The sequence below is a fragment of the Oncorhynchus gorbuscha genome, linkage group LG01 (genome assembly GCF_021184085.1).
Source record: "Oncorhynchus gorbuscha isolate QuinsamMale2020 ecotype Even-year linkage group LG01, OgorEven_v1.0, whole genome shotgun sequence".
Classification (NCBI taxonomy): domain Eukaryota; kingdom Metazoa; phylum Chordata; class Actinopteri; order Salmoniformes; family Salmonidae; genus Oncorhynchus; species Oncorhynchus gorbuscha.
The window spans coordinates 115,583,720-115,601,928 of NC_060173.1; the positions used below are offsets into that span (position 1 = coordinate 115,583,720).

Below are 18,209 nucleotides of genomic sequence, written 5' to 3' on the forward strand. Positions count from 1 at the left end.
GCAGTGATACTAGTCAGAGTAGTGATACTAGTCAGAACAGTGATACTAGTCAGAGCAGTGATACTAGACAGAGTAGTGATACTAGTCAGAACAGTGATACTAGTCAGAGCAGTGATACTAGACAGAGTAGTGATACTAGTCAGAGCAGTGATACTATCAAGAGCAGTGATACTAGTGATACTAGTCAGAACAGTGATACTAGTCAGAGCAGTGATACTAGTCAGAGCAGTGATACTAGTCAGAGTAGTGATACTAGTCAGAGTAGTGATACTAGTCAGAGTAGTGATACTAGTAGTGATACTAGACAGAGTAGTGATACTAGTCAGAGTAGTGATACTAGTAGTGATACTAGACAGAGTAGTGATACTAGTAGTGATACTAGACAGAGTAGTGATACTAGTAGTGATACTAGTCAGAGCAGTGATACTAGTCAGAGTAGTGATACTAGTCAGAGCAGTGATACTAGTCAGAGCAGTGATACTAGTCAGAGTAGTGATACTAGTCAGAGTAGTGATACTAGTCAGAGTAGTGATACTAGTCAGAGTAGTGATACTAGACAGAACAGTGTACAGGTTTCTTATTTTCTCTCATCTTATTCAACTGTTACCAGGCACCTGCAAACTAAGATAGCTCAGATGTGTGAGTGCCTTTTGAAATGTAGAACTGCAACGTGAACATGATCCTGCCCTGCCAGTTTTTCTGTGTGCGTACAGTAGCTGGCTGTAAATGACTGTGTGGCCAAATACTGTCCTGTGTGGCCAAATACTGTCCTATGTAATGACTGTGTGTCCAGTCCAAATACTGTCCTATGTAATGACTGTGTCCAAATACTGTCCTATGTAATGACTGTGGGGCCAGTCCAAATACTGTCCTGTGTGTCCAAATACTGTCCTGTGTGGCCAAATACTCAAATCAAATCAAAATCAAATCAAATTTATTTATATAGCCCTTCGTACATCAGCTGATATCTCAAAGTGCTGTACAGAAACCCAGCCTAAAACCCCAAACAGCAAACAATGCAGGTGTAAAAGCACGGTGGCTAGGAAAAACTCCCTAGAAAGGCCAAAACCTAGGAAGAAACCTAGAGAGGAACCGGGCTATGTGGGGTGGCCAGTCCTCTTCTGGCTGTGCCGGGTAGAGATTATAACAGAACATGACCAAGATGTTCAAATGTTCATAAATGACCAGCATGGTCAAATAATAATAAGGCAGAACAGTTGAAACTGGAGCAGCAGCACAGTGAGGTGGACTGGGGACAGCAAGGAGCCATCATGTCAGGTAGTCCTGGGGCACGGTCCTAGGGCTCAGGTCCTCCGAGAGAGAGAGAGAAAGAAAGAGAGAATTAGAGAGAGCATATGTGGGGTGGCCAGTCCTCTTCTGGCTGTGCCGGGTGGAGATTATAACAGAACGTGGCCAAGATGTTCAAATGTTCATAAATGACCAGCATGGTTGAATAATAGTAAGGCAGAACAGTTGAAACTGGAGCAGGAGCATGGCCAGGTGGACTGGGGACAGCAAGGAGTCCTCATGTCAGGTAGTCCTGGGACATGGTCCTAGGGCCCAGGCCAGTTGAAACTGGAGCAGCAGCATGGCCAGGTGGACTGGGGACAGCAAGGTGTCATCATGTCAGGTAGTCCTGGGGCATGGTCCTAGGGCTCAGGTCCTCCGAGAGAGAGAAAGAAAGAGAGAAGGAAACAATTAGAGAACGCACACTTAGATTCACACAGGACACCGAATAGGACAGGAGAAGTACTCCAGATAAACAAACTGACCCTAGCCCCCCGACACATAAACTACTGCAGCATAAATACTGGAGGCTGAGACAGGAGGGGTCAGGAGACACTGTGGCCCCATCCGAGGACACCCCCGGACAGGGCCAAACAGGAAGGATATAACCCCACCCACTTTGCCAAAGCACAGCCCCCACACCACTAGAGGGAAATCTTCAACCACCAACTTACCATCCTGAGACAAGGCCGAGTATAGCCCACAAAGATCTCCGACACGGTACAACCCAAAAGGGGGGGGGGGGAACCCAGACAGGCCGACCACAACAGTGAATCAACCCACCCAGGTGACGCACCCCCCCCAGAGACGGCACGAGAGAGCCCCAGCAAGCCAGTGACTCAGCCCCCGTAACAGGGTTAGAGGCAGAGAATCCCAGTGGAAAGAGGGGAACCGGCCAGGCAGAGACAGCAAGGGCGGTTCGTTGCTCCAGAGCCTTTCCGTTCACCTTCCCACTCCTGGGCCAGACTACACTCAATCATATGACCCACTGAAGAGATGAGTCTTCAGTAAAGACTTAAAGGTTGAGACCGAGTTTGCGTCTCTGACATGGGTAGGCAGACCGTTCCATAAAAATGGAGCTCTATAGGAGAAAGCCCTGTCCTGTGTGGCCAAATACTGTCCTATGTAATGACTGTGGGGCCAAATACTGTCCTATGTAATGACTGTGCGGCCAAATACTGTCCTGTGTAATGACTGTTTGTCCTGTCCAAATACTGTCCTATGTAATGACTGTTTGTCCTGTCCAAATACTGTCCTATGTAATGACTGTGTGTCCAGTCCAAATACTGTCCAATGTAATGACTGTGTGGCCAAATACTGTCCTGTGTAATGACTGTTTGTCCTGTCCAAATACTGTCCTATGTAATGACTGTTTGTCCTGTCCAAATACTGTCCTATGTAATGACTGTGTGTCCAGTCCAAATACTGTCCAATGTAATCACTGTGTGGCCAAATACTGTCCTATGTAATGACTGTGTGGCCAAATACTGTCCTATGTAATGACTGTGTGGCCAAATACTGTCCTATGTAATGACTGTGTGGCCAATCCAAATACTGTCCTGTGTGGCCAAATACTGTCCTGTGTGGCCAAATACTGTCCTATGTAATGACTGTGGGGCCAAATACTGTCCTATGTAATGACTGTCCTGTGGCCAAATACTGTCCTGTGTGGCCAAATACTGTCCTATGTAATGACTGTGGGGCCAAATACTGTCCTATGTAATGACTGTGTGGCCAAGTACTGTCCTGTGTGGCCAAATACTGTCCTATGTAATGACTGTGTGTCCAAATAATGTCCTGTGTAATGACTGTGTGGCCAAATACTGTCCTGTGTAATGACTGTGTCCAGTCCAAATACTGTCCTATGTAATGACTGTGTGGCCAAATACTGTCCTATGTAATGACTGTGTCCAAATACTGTCATATGTGGCCAAATACTGTCCTATGTAATGACTGTGTGGCCAGTCCAAATACTGTCCTATGTAATGACTGTGTGGCCAAATACTGTCCTATGTGGCCAAATACTGTCCTATGTAATGACTGTGGGGCCAAATACTGTCCTATGTAATGACTGTGGGGCCAAATACTGTCCTATGTGGCCAAATACTGTCCTGTGTGGCCAAATACTGTCCTATGTAATGACTGTGGGGCCAAATACTGTCCTATGTAATGACTGTGTGTCCAAATACTGTCCTATGTAATGACTGTGTGTCCAAGTACTGTCCTATGTAATGACTGTGTGGCCAGTCCAAATACTGTCCTATGTAATGACTGTGTGGCCAAATACTGTGCTATGTAATGATTGTGTGGCCAAGTACTGTCCTATGTAATGATTGTGTTGCCAGTCCAAATCCTGTCCTATGTAATGACTGTGTGGCCAAATACTGTCCTATGTAATGACTGTGTGGCCAGTCCAAATACTGTCCTATAATGACTGTGTGGCCAAATACTGTCCTATAATGACTGTGTGGCCAAATACTGTCCTATGTAATGACTGTGTGGCCAGTCCAAATCCTGTCCTATGTAATGACTGTGGGGCCAAATACTGTCCTATGTAATGACTGTGGGGCCAAATACTGTCCTATGTAATGACTGTGTGGCCAAGTACTGTCCTATGTAATGACTGTGTGGCCTGTCCAAATCCTGTCCTATGTAATGACTGTGTGGCCAGTCCAAATACTGTCCTGTGTAATGACTGTGTGGCCAAATACTGTGCTATGTAATGATTGTGTGGCCAAGTACTGTCCTATGTAATGATTGTGTTGCCAGTCCAAATACTGTCCTATGTAATGACTGTGTGTCCAAATACTGTCCTATGTAATGACTGTGTGGCCAAATACTGTCCTGTGTAATGACTGTGTGTCCAAATACTGTCCTATGTAATGACTGTGTGGCCAAGTACTGTCCTATGTAATGACTGTGTGGCCTGTCCAAATCCTGTCCTATGTAATGACTGTGTGGCCAAGTACTGTCCTATGTAATGACTGTGTGGCCAGTCCAAATACTGTCCTGTGTAATGACTGTGGGGCCAAATACTGTGCTATGTAATGATTGTGTGGCCAAGTACTGTCCTATGTAATGATTGTGTTGCCAGTCCAAATACTGTCCTATGTAATGACTGTGTGTCCAAATACTGTCCTATGTAATGACTGTGTGGCCAAATACTGTCCTGTGTAATGACTGTGTGTCCAAATACTGTCCTATGTAATGACTGTGTGGCCAAATACTGTCCTGTGTAATGACTGTGTGTCCAAATACTGTCCTGTGTGGCCAAATACTGTCCTGTGTAATGACTGTGTGTCCAAATACTGTCCTATGTAATGACTGTGTGGCCAAGTACTGTCCTATGTAATGACTGTGTGGTCAGTCCAAATACTGTCCTGTGTAATGACTGTGTGGCCAGTCCAAATACTGTCCTGTGTAATAGGAAGTGATGCTTGAACCTTGTAAGATTAATGAAGCAACTGTGTATATTTGCCTTCATTTGTTGTTTGAGATCTTGTTTTTCCACTTCTTTGTCCTTCCCTGATAGCTTCCTTTACTTCATCCATTTCTCTTTCCTAGTACATCTCTACCTACCTTCCTCACTACCTCTCTCTTTCTCTACCTCCTTATTGGTTATCCCTCTGTTTCTCTACCTCCTTATTGGTTATCCCTCTCTTTCTCTACCTCCTTATTGGTTATCCCTCTCTTTCTCTACCTCCTTATTGGTTATCCCTCTGTTTCTCTGCCTCCTTATTGGTTATCCCTCTGTTTCTCTGCCTCCTTATTGGTTATCCCTCTGTTTCTCTACCTCCTTATTGGTTATCCCTCTCTTTCTCTACCTCCTTATTGGTTATCCCTCTCTTTCTCTACCTCCTTATTGGTTATCCCTCTCTTTCTCTACCTCCTTATTGGTTATCCCTCTCTTTCTCTCAGTGATGGCGGTCAGCTATTGGCCCTTGGGATTCTCCACATCTCCCAGTGGCATTTTTGTGATTTGCAGCTAGTAGTCTGGGTCCAGTTGCATAGTCACAAAAATGATCATTGGCAGGTGTGACTGCAGCAGGAGTCGACGCTGGCCGGACAGTCCATCCGTCGCCACATTCCTTCTTTCCCTCCTTCCTTCCTTCCTGTCTTCCCTTTCTTTCCTTTCTTTCCTTCTGTCCTTCCTTCCCTCCTTCCTTCAACCCTCTACCCAGCCTTGACTTTCTGTCCTTCCTTCCCTCCTTCCTTCAACCCTCTACCCAGCCTTGACTTTCTGTCCTTCCTTCCCTCCTTCCTTCAACCCTCTACCCAGCCTTGACTTTCTGTCCTTCCTTCCCTCCTTCCTTCAACCCTCTACCCAGCCTTGACTTTCTGTCCTTCCTTCCCTCTTTCCTTCAACCCTCTACCCAGCCTTGACTTTCTGTCCTTTCCACTGATGGGTTGAGTTTCTCTAACCTCAACCTCAAAGACTAATATGTTGTAACTAATTGTAATTCATATCCAGGCCTCCAGACAGGCAGAGATGGGAACCTTGTTATCTGTGTGTATTTTAAGACCAGTAAAGCAGAAACAGTACTTGTATGCAGTCCAATCTAGACTTGTCCGTTAACATTACATTTAGTGATATTGTTCTCTTTCCTTCTTCCACTCCCTCCCTCCCTCCCACCCCCTCCCTCCCTCTCTCCCACCCCCCCCCCTTCCACCCTCCCACCCCCTCCCTCCCTCCCACCCCCTCTCTCTCTCCCACCCTCCCTCCCTACCCCCCTCTCTCTCTCCCCTCTTCCTCTCTCCCAACACCCCTCCCTCTCTCCCCCCTCCCTATCTCCCACCCCCTCCCTTTCTCCCACCCCCTCTCTCCAACCCCCTCCCCCCCCTTCCTCTCTCCCCTCCCTCCCACCCCCTCCCTCTCCCTCTCTCCCACCACCCCTCTCCCACCCCCTCCCTCTCTCCCACTCCCTATTCCTCTCTCCCCTCCCTCCCCTCTCTCCCACCCCCCTCCCTCCCTCCCTCCCTCCAACAGGAAGGTGAATAGGTGCTACAGAGGTAGATCCTGCCCCATCATCGTCCACTGCAGGTAAACCTACAGCTAACCTACTTTCTCTATACAGAGGTAAAGACTTAGCCTGGTCCCGGATCTGTTTGTACTGTCTTACTAAACTTCAATGGTCATTTTCATTGACAATGGACCATAGGAGTTGGCTGTACAGCCCATCCAGATGTGGGACCGGGCTAGAAGAGACTAGCTGTGCTTTATATTCAGTCTGTCAAATCAAACTCCTCTACTGTGTGTCTCTATCATAGGAATATCATTATAGAAAAGGCGTGGAACCTCTTAACTCTGACAATTTGACTGGTAATGTCAAGGTCATCCACTGCAATGGATGTCAGTTCATCCATTATGCCATCGTTGACTTGAATGGGGAAGCCCGTTCTGCAGCTTCAATTTCTGCGGTCTTTATGACGTGCTGTGTGATCCGACGATGTGTTCTCTGTCTCGTACAGTGACGGCACTGGCAGAACGGGAACCTACATCCTTATTGACATGGTCATCAATCGCATGGCTAAGGGTGAGTCAGACATCTTGATCTTGTCAGACGTCTTTGATAGTTTGCCCGTGTAGTTTTCTATCACTAGATAGACACTTATACAGCATGGTGAATCATTGACTCCATGTTGGGGAATACGATTTTTCACGTCATAATTCATATGATGTGTTTGCAGGTGCGAAAGAGATTGATATTGCTGCGACATTGGAACACATTCGAGACCAGAGACCGAGTTTAGTTCACACCAAGGTATGGCCTTCTCCAACTGCACAGTTCGTACAACACCTTCTGAACAACTGCTTGTTGTCTCTTGACAAACAAGGTTGATGAAATCCAAGCAAGGGCAGCAGGCAGCATTCCAGAGAGACATCAGAGACTATGATCCCTTATTGATGTCACTTGTTAAATCCACTTCAATCAGTGTAGATGAATGGGAGGAGACAACTCAGCTAGTGAATGGGCAAGACAAAAGATTGAAGTGCTTTTGAACGGGGTATGGTGGTAGGTGCCAGGTGTACCGGTTTGAATGGGGTATGGTGGTAGGTACCAGGTGTACCGGTTTGAATGGGGTATGGTGGTAGGTGCCAGGTGTACCGGTTTGAATGGGGTATGGTGGTAGGTGCCAGGTGTACCGGTTTGAATGGGGTATGGTGGTAGGTGCCAGGTGTACCGGTTTGAATGGGGTATGGTGGTAGGTGCCAGGTGTACCGGTTTGTGTCAAGAACTGCAACGCCACTGGGTTTTTCACGCTCAAAAGTTTCCCATGTGCATCACCACCCAAACGACATCCAGCCAACATCCAGCCGACATCCAGCCGACATGCAGCCAACTTGACACAACTGTTGGAAGCATTGGAGTCAACAAATCAAATCGAATGTTATTTAAACAATACAAAACATCACACAAACAGGGTGGGTGCTCCCTACCCAACCGTGGACCCCCTGCAACCCGCTAAAGGCATTACAAACCTTTTTTTATTTTTTTTCACTTGGTAACACGTTCCAATCACCAGGCGCACGGCTGTCCATTTGCAATATGTTTCAATGGGCATTTACCATCACGAATTTGACATGCTCAAAAATACTGCAGGAATGAGAAATTGACTGCCCGATGAACTTGGGATGGCCGGGCAGTGATTCTGGTTCCTCTTCATCACTCGTTGGTGTTGATTTCAGAATGTCAATTTAGTGATGGTCTAACACTGTTTAAACATATTGCAAATGGACAAAAGTCAGCCAGCAAGTCACCGTCCATCAGTCAATTAGATATCATTCTGACACCAAACTGATACAAACTGACACCACACCCACTTTTTCCAACTCGATTTGAAGCTATCACATATTTCAGAGAAGACCCAAAATTCAGAGCGCCTTCTGTTTAAACCATAATAAAAACATTGAACATGTAGTTACGTTCTAGCTGTGGGTCCAGTTCTGACAGTATGTGTAGGCCTAGCTGAAGTGATCCCGAATCCCAAGTTTCGGCTCGATAGGTCATTTGGAGCCCGAGCAGCAACCTGGGCGTTGCTATGGGATCCCTGATTTAGCTATCGGACAGAAACGTTAAGTTCCGTCTCTATGGGCAGAGGCAGTTTCAATGCACCTAGTCTTGCGACTTTGGGACTTTTCTAAATGTCGTCATTTTCGTGAGGGTCAAAATGAATTGAAGTTATTGCAAATGTACGAGGCTGTTTCTCGGTCTGAGAACCTTCCAGAGCCACATAACCCACCGTGCACTATCAACTTGAGCTCTAGAACAGGTTTCTAAAGTTTCAGAGCTCTAGGTCTGACGGTTCTTTGATAGTTTGAATAAAGGTAACTATTGCAGGCCAGCAGGCCCATGTTCCTATCCACCCAGTAAGGCCAGCAGGCTCATGTTCCTATCCACCCAGTAAGGCCAGCAGGCTAATGTTCCTATCAACCCAGTAAGTCCAGCAGGCTAATTTTCCTATCGACCCAGTAAGGCCAGCAGGCTCATGTTTCTATCCACCCAGTAAGGTCAGCAGGCTCATGTTCCTATCCACCCAGTAAGGCCAGCAGGCTCATGTTCCTATCCACCCAGTAAGGCCAGCAGGCTCATGTTCCTATCCACCCAGTAAGGCCAGCAGGCTCATGTTCCTATCCACCCAGTAAGGCCAGCAGGCTAATGTTCCTATCCACACAGTAAGGCCAGCAGGCTAATGTTCCTATCCACACAGTAAGACCAGCAGGCTAATGTTCCTATCCACCCAGTAAGGCCAGCAGGCTAATGTTCCTATCCACCCAGTAAGGCCAGCAGGCTAATGTTCCTATCCACCCAGTAAGGCCAGCAGGCTAATGTTCCTATCCACCCAGTAAGGCCAGCAGGCTAATGTTCCTATCCACCCAGTAAGGCCAGCAGGCTAATGTTCCTATCCACCCAGTAAGGCCAGCAGGCTAATGTTCCTATCCACCCAGTAAGGCCAGCAGGCTAATGTTCCTATCCACCCAGTAAGGCCAGCAGGCTAGTCTCTTTTCTCTTTTTATGTAACTGTTATGAAAGTTGTATTGTCAATTTGTTTTGTATTTAAACGGCACATTAAACGTGTACACTGGAACAACATTTCCCCATGAGGACAATAAAGGCAGTAAAGTAAATCTCCAGCATCACTCTCTGCCACATGGCCTCGAACTGCAACATTTCCCCATGAGGACAATAAAGGCAGTAAAGTAAATCTCCAGCATCACTCTCTGCCACATGGCCTCGAACTGCAACATTTCCCCATGAGGACAATAAAGGCAGTAAAGTAAATCTCCAGCATCACTCTCTGCCACATGGCCTCGAACTGCAACATTTCCCCATGAGGACAATAAAGTCAGTAAAGTAAATCTCCCGCATCACTCTCTGCGACATGGCCTCGAACTGCAACATTTCCCCATGAGGACAATAAAGTCAGCAAAGTAAATCTCCAGCATCACTCTCTGCCACATGGCCTCGAACTGCAACATTTCCTTTTTCTACATCGTCCACACACTTTCAACATTTAGATAAAGCTTTTGACCTTTCCATTGTGTTCACGACAGAGGATTGGTTGATTTTCTCTGTGTGTGTCTCTGACAGTCTCCCTCCCTTCTTGTCTCCCACTCAGGACCAGTTTGAGTTTGCCCTGACCGCCGTGGCAGAAGAGGTCAATGCCATCCTGAAAGCTCTGCCACAGTGAAACCTACGACATCTACCACCTCTACCACCGGTGCCACAAACCAGGGAGGAACTACATTTCCCAGAGTGCATTACTATTACTGAAGCCTGGTTTGTGTTGCCTCGCCAATTCCTTTAGTCATTGTCACACCAATACAGCATTAACAGATCTGGAATCAAGGTTCTGTTATTATGCTTTCATATCTAAATGAAATGTGGTTTCAAAGAATCCTCTAGATTATTCCGATCAGACAAGAATACTTCAAATGGACAGTAGGACTGTGACTTGATACTGTACCTCTACTCCTTACTCACTAGTGATACTACAATTACCATCTGTTGTCATGGAGATGTTGTATTACCATGTTCCCTCCTGATCTGTTGTCATGGAGATGTTGTATTATCATGCTCCCTCCTGATCTGTTGTCATGGAGATGTTGTATTATCATGTTCCCTCCTGATCTGTTGTCATGGAGATGTTGTATTATCATGTTCCCTCCTGATCTGTTGTCATGGAGATGTTGTATTACCATGTTCCCTCCTGATCTGCTGTCATGGAGATGTTATTTTACCATGCTCCCTCCTGATCTGTTGTCATGGAGATGTAAAACCAGTCATTGTACTCTAGTAGGGAGTCATCCTTTTGGCATAACAGCATATAAGGTCCAAGGCTCATACACTTGTTTAAGCAAGATGACAACAAAGCCTGACTATGGCGAGGGTGAAGTGAGTGACATACTAGTGTATTATAGGTTACACCAGTTTCTCTAAGGGGCTGGTTTATACCTCTAACTTTAACTCTAAAACTAATGATTTATTTCTATCCATTTTGTAATGGAACTATTACTGTACACTGACTACCTAATCACTCACATCTGAATCATATCAATTAGTGTCTTCGGTGTTACTGTAAAACCTCTGTGATTTATTGTAAATAATTCACCTGATTTATTTCTTAAATGTGTATTAATGTAGCAAACATAGAAAACAACTATAAAAAAAATATTTTTAACTCGATGTATGTAATTAAATCTCTATTGTGATGTGGTGCAACAGCATAGAGTGGTCCGACTGTGTTATTTTTATTTACATCCCACAGTACTGACTAGTAACCGTTAGGAACCAATGTCTACATCCCATAATACTGACTAGTAACCGTTAGGAACCAATGTCTACAGCTACACTGAACAAAAATTATAAACGCAACATGTAAAGTGTTGGTCACATGATTCATGAGCTGAAATAAAAGATCCCAGAAATGTTCCACCCGCACAAATAAAGTATTTCACTGATTTTGTGAACAAATTTGTTTACATCCCTGTCAGTGAGCATTTCTCATTTGCCAAGATAATCCATCCACCTGACAGGTGTGGCATATCAAGAAGCTGATTAAATAGCATGATCATTACACAGGTGTACCTTGTGTTGGGGACAATAAAAGGCCACTTTAAAATGTGCAGTTTTGTCACAAAACAAAATCCAGCAACTTCGCACAGCAATTGAAGAGGAGTGGGACAACATTCCACAGGCCGCAATCAACAGCCTGATCAACTCTATGTGAAGGAGATGTGTCACTCTGCATGAGGCAAATGGTGGGTCACACCAGATACGGACAGGTTTTCTGATCCACTCCCCTAATTTTTGTTTACGGTACAGTATCTGATACCAGCAGATGGATATTTGTATTCCCAGTCATGAATTCCAGAGATTATGGCCCAATGAATTTATTTCAATTGACTGATTTCCTTATATGAACTGTGTCATGACGTTGCAATCTTTGGGTACAGCGAGCACCATCCCCCGCTCTCTGCTCCTACAACCATGCTGCTGTGGTCAGAGAGGTTGTAAATTCCTAGGGAAGACCCTGCCTCATGGCCACGCAGTATAGAGACAGAGTGAATCTTCATAGAGAACAAAGGAAGTTCTTCCACCTCACAGAACTTGAGGTCCGAACAACACTTATGTTCTGGAGAAGATATAAAAGACCGGTGAAGAATCCAGCTACGAACTGGACCATTTGGTACAATTATGTGAAACTCATGGGAGACGGTGTTTATATAATAGCCTCAAATATGAGGCTTACATCTAATTGTTGTATAAGATGAATGTGTGAGGATGATACTGTTTGTAAAATTGTGTAATGTGATTTTGGACTGTTTAATGAAGGAAAATCCAATTCTCTTTTTGAGTTGAACTAAATCAGAGGACCGCCCATGAGCCCAGTTAGGGTCAGGCATCCTGGGACCGCCCCTGAGCCCAGTTAGGGTCAGGCATCCTGGGACAGCCCCTGAGCCCAGTTAGGGTCAGGCATCCTGGGACAGCCCCTGAGCCCAGTTAGGGTCAGGCATCCTGGACCGCCCCTGAGCCCAGTTAGGGTCAGACATCCTGGACCGCCCCTGAGCCCAGTTAGGGTCAGACATCCTGGACCGCCCCTGAGCCCAGTTAGGGTCAGACATCCTGGACCGCCCCTGAGCCCAGTTAGGGTCAGACATCCTGGACCGCCCCTGAGCCCAGTTAGGGTCAGACATCCTGGACCGCCCCTGAGCCCAGTTAGGGTCAGACATCCTGGACCGCCCCTGAGCCCAGTTAGGGTCAAACATCCTGGACCACCCCTGAGCCCAGTTAGGGTCAGACATCCTGGACCGCCCCTGAGCCCAGTTAGGGTCAGACATCCTGGACCGCCCCTGAGCCCGGTTAGGGTCAGACATCCTGGACCGCCCCTCAGCCCAGTTAGGGTCAGACATCCTGGACCGCCCCTCAGCCCGGTTAGGGTCAGACATCCTGGGACAGCCCCTTTTCTGCCATTCCAAATAAAACCCCAACTTTGAGAAATTCTCAGTAGACCATGTTTTTCTCCATTTGGAGAAGACGAAGGTTGTAAGACCATTGCTGAATATTTTAACCATACCACATGGTTAAACAAGTCTTTGATATTAATTACTGGTCTGCAGCTAGGAATTCGGTATCATTGTACACGAAGAACGACAACCGCCGAAACATCCATTCTACAACAACATGAATGAATGTCGCTCTGAATTATCCCCTCTAACCACGACAGAGAGAGAGAGAGAGAGAGAGAGAGAGAGAGAGAGAGAGAGAGAGAGAGAGAGAGAGAGAGAGAGAGAGCGAGAGAGAGCGAGAGAGAGGATGAAAACTCTCCAACTGAAACTAACTTTTCAACAGCGATCAAGACGACTCACTGAGAGTAAATATATATTGTGATTGCAATTGTTCCCGAATGAGTGAGCGTTCATGTGCAAATGATTAGCATTTCAATTGTTAAAATTATCAGTAGTCAACTTCAGTCGATCCCCACTTCCCTTTTGTCCACCAAGCCGCGATGCCGGTTTAGCCCACTAGGGCACATTCTCCTATCATTTCTTATAACCATATTTACTTTGTTTCTGTGTGCACTTCTGTGATTGTTTAGTTAGTTAATAAATAAATGATTTAAGACAATTGATGTATGGATGACTCATAGTGAAGACTGGGTTCGTGCAGATAACCAACAATTTACGACGTTTGGAATGAGACTAACGTGACGTAAAGTAAAGCATTCATTAATCAGAAGAATACTGATCAGATATGAAAATATCTGAAAGGTTAAATTAGGAAATGATAATTTTGTAATCTGAATATTTTTCTTGGTGCCCCGACTTCCTAGTTAATTACAGTTACATGATTAATCAGTTTGATCGTGTAATACTAATGACAGAGAATCTTTGATAAAAACTATAATTCTTCAGTTTAATGATAGTAAAGACACGACAACTGTAACTCAGTCAAATATTTAAAAATGTTGCATTTTGAGTTTATATTTTTGTTCAGTGTAGATTACTTTCAGCTGGCTTGGTTAAACATTCAGCTGGCTCGGTTAAACATTGAGCTGGCTCGGTTAAACATTGAGCTGGCTCGGTTAAACTCCTGGACAGTCTGTGGTGCAACGTGGCATTGGTGTATGGAGTGAGACATGATGTCCCAGATGTGCTCAATTGGATTCAGGTCTGGGGAACGGGCGGGCCAGTCCATAGCATCAATGCCTTCATCTTGCAGGAACTGCTGACACACTCCAGCCACATGAGGTCTAGCATTGTTTTGCATTAGGAGGAAGCCAGGGACAAACACACCAGCATATGGTCTCACAAGGGGTCTGAGGATCTCATCTCCGTACCTAATGGCAGTCAGGCTACCTCTGGCGAGCACATGGAGGGCTGTGTGGCTCCCCAAAGAAATGCCACCCCACACCATGACTGACCCACCGCCAAACCGGTCATGCTGGAGGATGTTGCAGGCAGCAGAACATTCTCCCCGGCGATTCCAGACTGTCACGTCTGTCACATGTGCTCAGTGTGAACCTGCTTTCATCTGTGAAGAGCACAGGGCGCCAGTGGCGAATTTGCCAATCTTGGTGTTCTCTGGCAAATGCCAAACGTCCTGCACAGTGTTGGGCTGTAAGCACAACCCCCACGTGTGGACGTCGGGCCCTCATACCACCCTCATGGAGTCTGTTTCTGACCATTTGAGCAGACACATGCACATTTGTGGCCTGCTGGAGGTCATTTTGCAGGGCTCTGGCAGTGCTCCTTCTGCTCCTCCTTGCACAAAGGAGGAGGTAGCGGTCCTGCTGCTGGGTTGTTGCCCTCCTACGGCCTCCTCCACGTCTCCTGATGTACTGGCCTGTCTCCTGGTAGCGCCTCCATGCTCTGCACAGTACGCTGACAGAAACAGCAAACCTTCTTGCCACAGCTCGCATTGATGTGTCATCCTGGATGAGCTGCACTACCTGAGCCACTTGTGTGGGTTGTAGACTCCGTCTCATGCTACCTCTAGAGTGAAAGCACCACCAGCATTCAAAAGTGACCAAAACATCAGCCAGGAAGCATAGGAACTGAGAAGTGGTCTGGTCACCACCTGCAGAACCACTCCTTTATTGGGGGTGTCTTGCTAATTGCCTATAATTTCCACCTGTTGTCTATTCCATTTGCACAACAGCATGTGAAATTTATTGTCAATCAGTGTTGCTTCCTAAGTGGACAGTTTGATTTCACAGAAGTGTGATTGACTTGGAGTTACATTGTGTTGCTTAAGTGTTCCCTTTATTTTTTTGAGCAGTGTAAATCTATTTTAATTTGTGTAACACTTTTTTTGGTTACTACATGATTCCATATGTGTTATTTCATAGTTTTGATGTCTTCACTATTATTCTACAATGTAGAAAATAGTTAAAATAAAGAAAAGGCCTTGAATGAGAAGGTGTGTCCAAACTTTTGACTGGTCCTGAACATTAACTTTGGTGTTTCTGTGTTAATAATATAAAATTATACTCAAATAAATGTTTCCTTTTTGCTTTAGATACATTGATTACATCAAAATATATTGAATTTCACCAATAGATGTAGGATCTCAATTTGATCACACTGTTCCAGGAGGACATTTTAAAAACGTAAGGTATTTGAGGTTTAAAAAGGGTTTTGAAGTTTGTAATTTCCACTTAGAAATTTCAGACTTGATTTTCACTTACGAAAAATGTGTCAACCCCTACAAAAATATTAAGTAATTATAATCCACATAATAATTAGTATTTCCTGTTGCTGCTGCAGCAAATTGGCTCAAATTAAGATCCTACATCTTTATTGTTCTCGTTCTAGAAATCATAGAACTAATGTGTGTAGTTTTAGTCAAAAATTAGAACAAGGACTTTCTGTTCCTTTTTAGTATGTAAGCAGGGTGAGAAACATAATGGAGCGATCGTCAGACAGGCTGGAATACTGTGTTTCTTACAGGACATTCTGTCCCCACCCAGGGAGGGGAGAGACCTTGGGCTGGTAGTAGATCGTTTAACAGGTCGCAGACAATGTGAGAAGACTTGTGAACTATATTGCCATTGTATCTGAGAGGAGGAGGGACATTTATGGCGAAATGTGAGGTATATAGACCAATGTACCGGAAATGATAGGCAGAGCTCTCTAAATAAACACTCCTGACAATTGTAGCTGGGCCTCCTCCAGATTCATTCCAACCAGTTTCCTACAAATTCTGGGTATCAGGCTGAGTAATCAATTCAATTGGGTTTATGAACACTGAGAACATAATTCTCTTGACAAGAGAGCCGGAACTCAATACCTGTCCCTGCCGTCCGAAGGTACCACGCCGAAATACCGTACACGGGCGTGTCATTGACCCGTAAATGAAAGACCTGTCCCCTGACATTGGGGTTCCATAACAGGCCGGTACAGAGACGGTGACTACATTGCTTTTCCCAGTCTATATAGCGGAGTAAGTTACAAGATATTAACTTTAAACATGAACATGAAACATGAAACAGGATGTTAACTAGGGATTTAAGACCCCTGGGTGATAGCTTATAGTTTTACGGGTGAGTCCTAATGTCCGATCGACAGTCAATCCTATAGATAAAGTTTCCAGAAGGAGAAACACACATCAAACATGCTCACACATAGATTGTGAGCATGAAGAGACACACATATAGTCAGGAGAGCAGCTATAGTAATAGGATAACGAGAAAAATAGAGCACATACTTAGATCATAGAAATACATACACATAGATTGTGATAATGAAGAGACACACACATAGTCAGGAGAGCAGCTATAGTAATAGGATAACGAGAAAAATAGAGCACATGACTACAAGATTGTGAGTTTATTAAAATAGGATAACATAGAGGATCATAGAAATAAATAGATTGTGATAATATAGTGACCTCAAAAATCCTCAAAGGAGGTCCTGGAATTAACGGGAGATGAGCGCTATATGGAGCTGAAAGATCAAATAAATATTGATTTTGGTTAAAAAAATGGAGAAAGAAGTATGAATTTGATGGGCGTCTAGATGTAGAAAAGCAGATAAAACGTATAAAACAGATACATAAGGCATGTGGAGACAAGGCAGATAAACAACGAGCAGAGGGGCTGGACACAGCGAGGGTATGGTTAGCCGAGGCGAGGAAGAGAGCGGAGGGAGGAAAGAAAAAGGAAGTAAAAAAGAAGGAAGATGTAAGTAGCAAGTAGGAGGAGGAAAGGATAGGGCTAGCTGCCCTAGGGAAAGTCAGGAAAGATTTAACTGAACTAGGACACAGAGTAAACAAGCGACAGGAAGAGGAGAAAAGGGGTAGAGACCAGGCTTTATCCATCAGAAGGCTGAAGTCACATAATCAGAGCCCAGGGAGAAGGGGGATAGAGTCAGAGTAGCTAGAGGCCGAGGAAGGAGAAGAGGTCAGTGAATATCCCCTAATTACCTTACCGAACCCACGGGCTGGGGAAGGAGGACAGGATTTATCCCTCAGAAGGCTGAAGTCACATAATCAGAGCTCAGGGAGAAGGGGGGTAGAGTCAGAGTAGCTAGAGGCCGAGGAAGGAGAAGAGGTCAGTGAATATCCCCTAATTACCTTACCGAACCCACGGGCTGGGGAAGGAGGACAGGATTTATCGAGAAAGTGGATTGGGTAGAGAAAGGGAAAAAGTGGAGAAAAGTGGAGACAGTCAAAAGAAAGGGGGAGATAGATGCTTTAACTGTCACAAACTGGGTCATAGAGATTGTGAGGCACCGTGTAAACACTGCACTAAAGTAGGCCATAACCACCGAGACTGTAAAAAGAGCAGGTTGAAAAATGTTTCAATTGCAATGAAACAGGACATTTTGCCCGGGAGTGTAATGCTCCCTGTAAACATTGTGACCGAGTAGGGCACAACCACCGAATTTGTAATTCAACTAAGGGGAAAGTCAGGCACGACAATCAGGAGAGAAAGAGAAAAGGCAGAGACAAGGAGAGCGAGAGTAGGGAGAATTCCTCGGGACCATTAAATTAGGGCAGCGGTAAAACTTTTGCCTACAACGCAGGAGACTCGGGGTTCGTATCTCAGCCTTGGCACCGATAGACTTCATTCTGATTGTAATTCAAATTCTCATATGTTTTGCTGGGAGAGATACGATTCTTTAGTGTTTGTTTAGGATATAAACGGAACGTTTTAACCTCTAATGACTCCCCATCCCGCATGAGGGAGCGTAGTCATTGACTGACACTAATTAGCATAACGCAACGCACATAAATATTCCTAGAAAATATTCCTATTCATGAAAATCACAAGTGAAATATATTGAGACACAGCTTAGCCTTTTGTTTATCTCGAAATTTTCAAAATATGCTTTACAGCCAAAGCTAGACAAGCATTTGTGTAAGTTTATCGATAGCCTAGCATAGCATTTTGTCCAGCTAGCAGAAGGTAACTTCAAA

General features: G+C 45.1%; 1 protein-coding gene across 2 annotated transcripts in view; it reads left to right on the top strand.

Moving 5' to 3' along the window:
• LOC124032128 (receptor-type tyrosine-protein phosphatase-like N) overlaps window positions 1–11,014 on the top strand; it is an 86,769-nt gene extending 75,755 nt beyond the window's left edge. For both annotated transcript variants that reach the window (XM_046344376.1, XM_046344292.1), the window contains 4 exons: window positions 6,275–6,328; window positions 6,757–6,821; window positions 6,976–7,049; window positions 9,907–11,014. In XM_046344376.1, coding sequence (XP_046200332.1) covers window positions 6,275–6,328; window positions 6,757–6,821; window positions 6,976–7,049; window positions 9,907–9,978 — 265 coding nt within the window. In that variant the 3' untranslated portion in view covers window positions 9,979–11,014. The remainder of the gene's footprint in view (window positions 1–6,274; window positions 6,329–6,756; window positions 6,822–6,975; window positions 7,050–9,906) is intronic.
• Window positions 11,015–18,209: the final 7,195 nt, after the last annotated feature.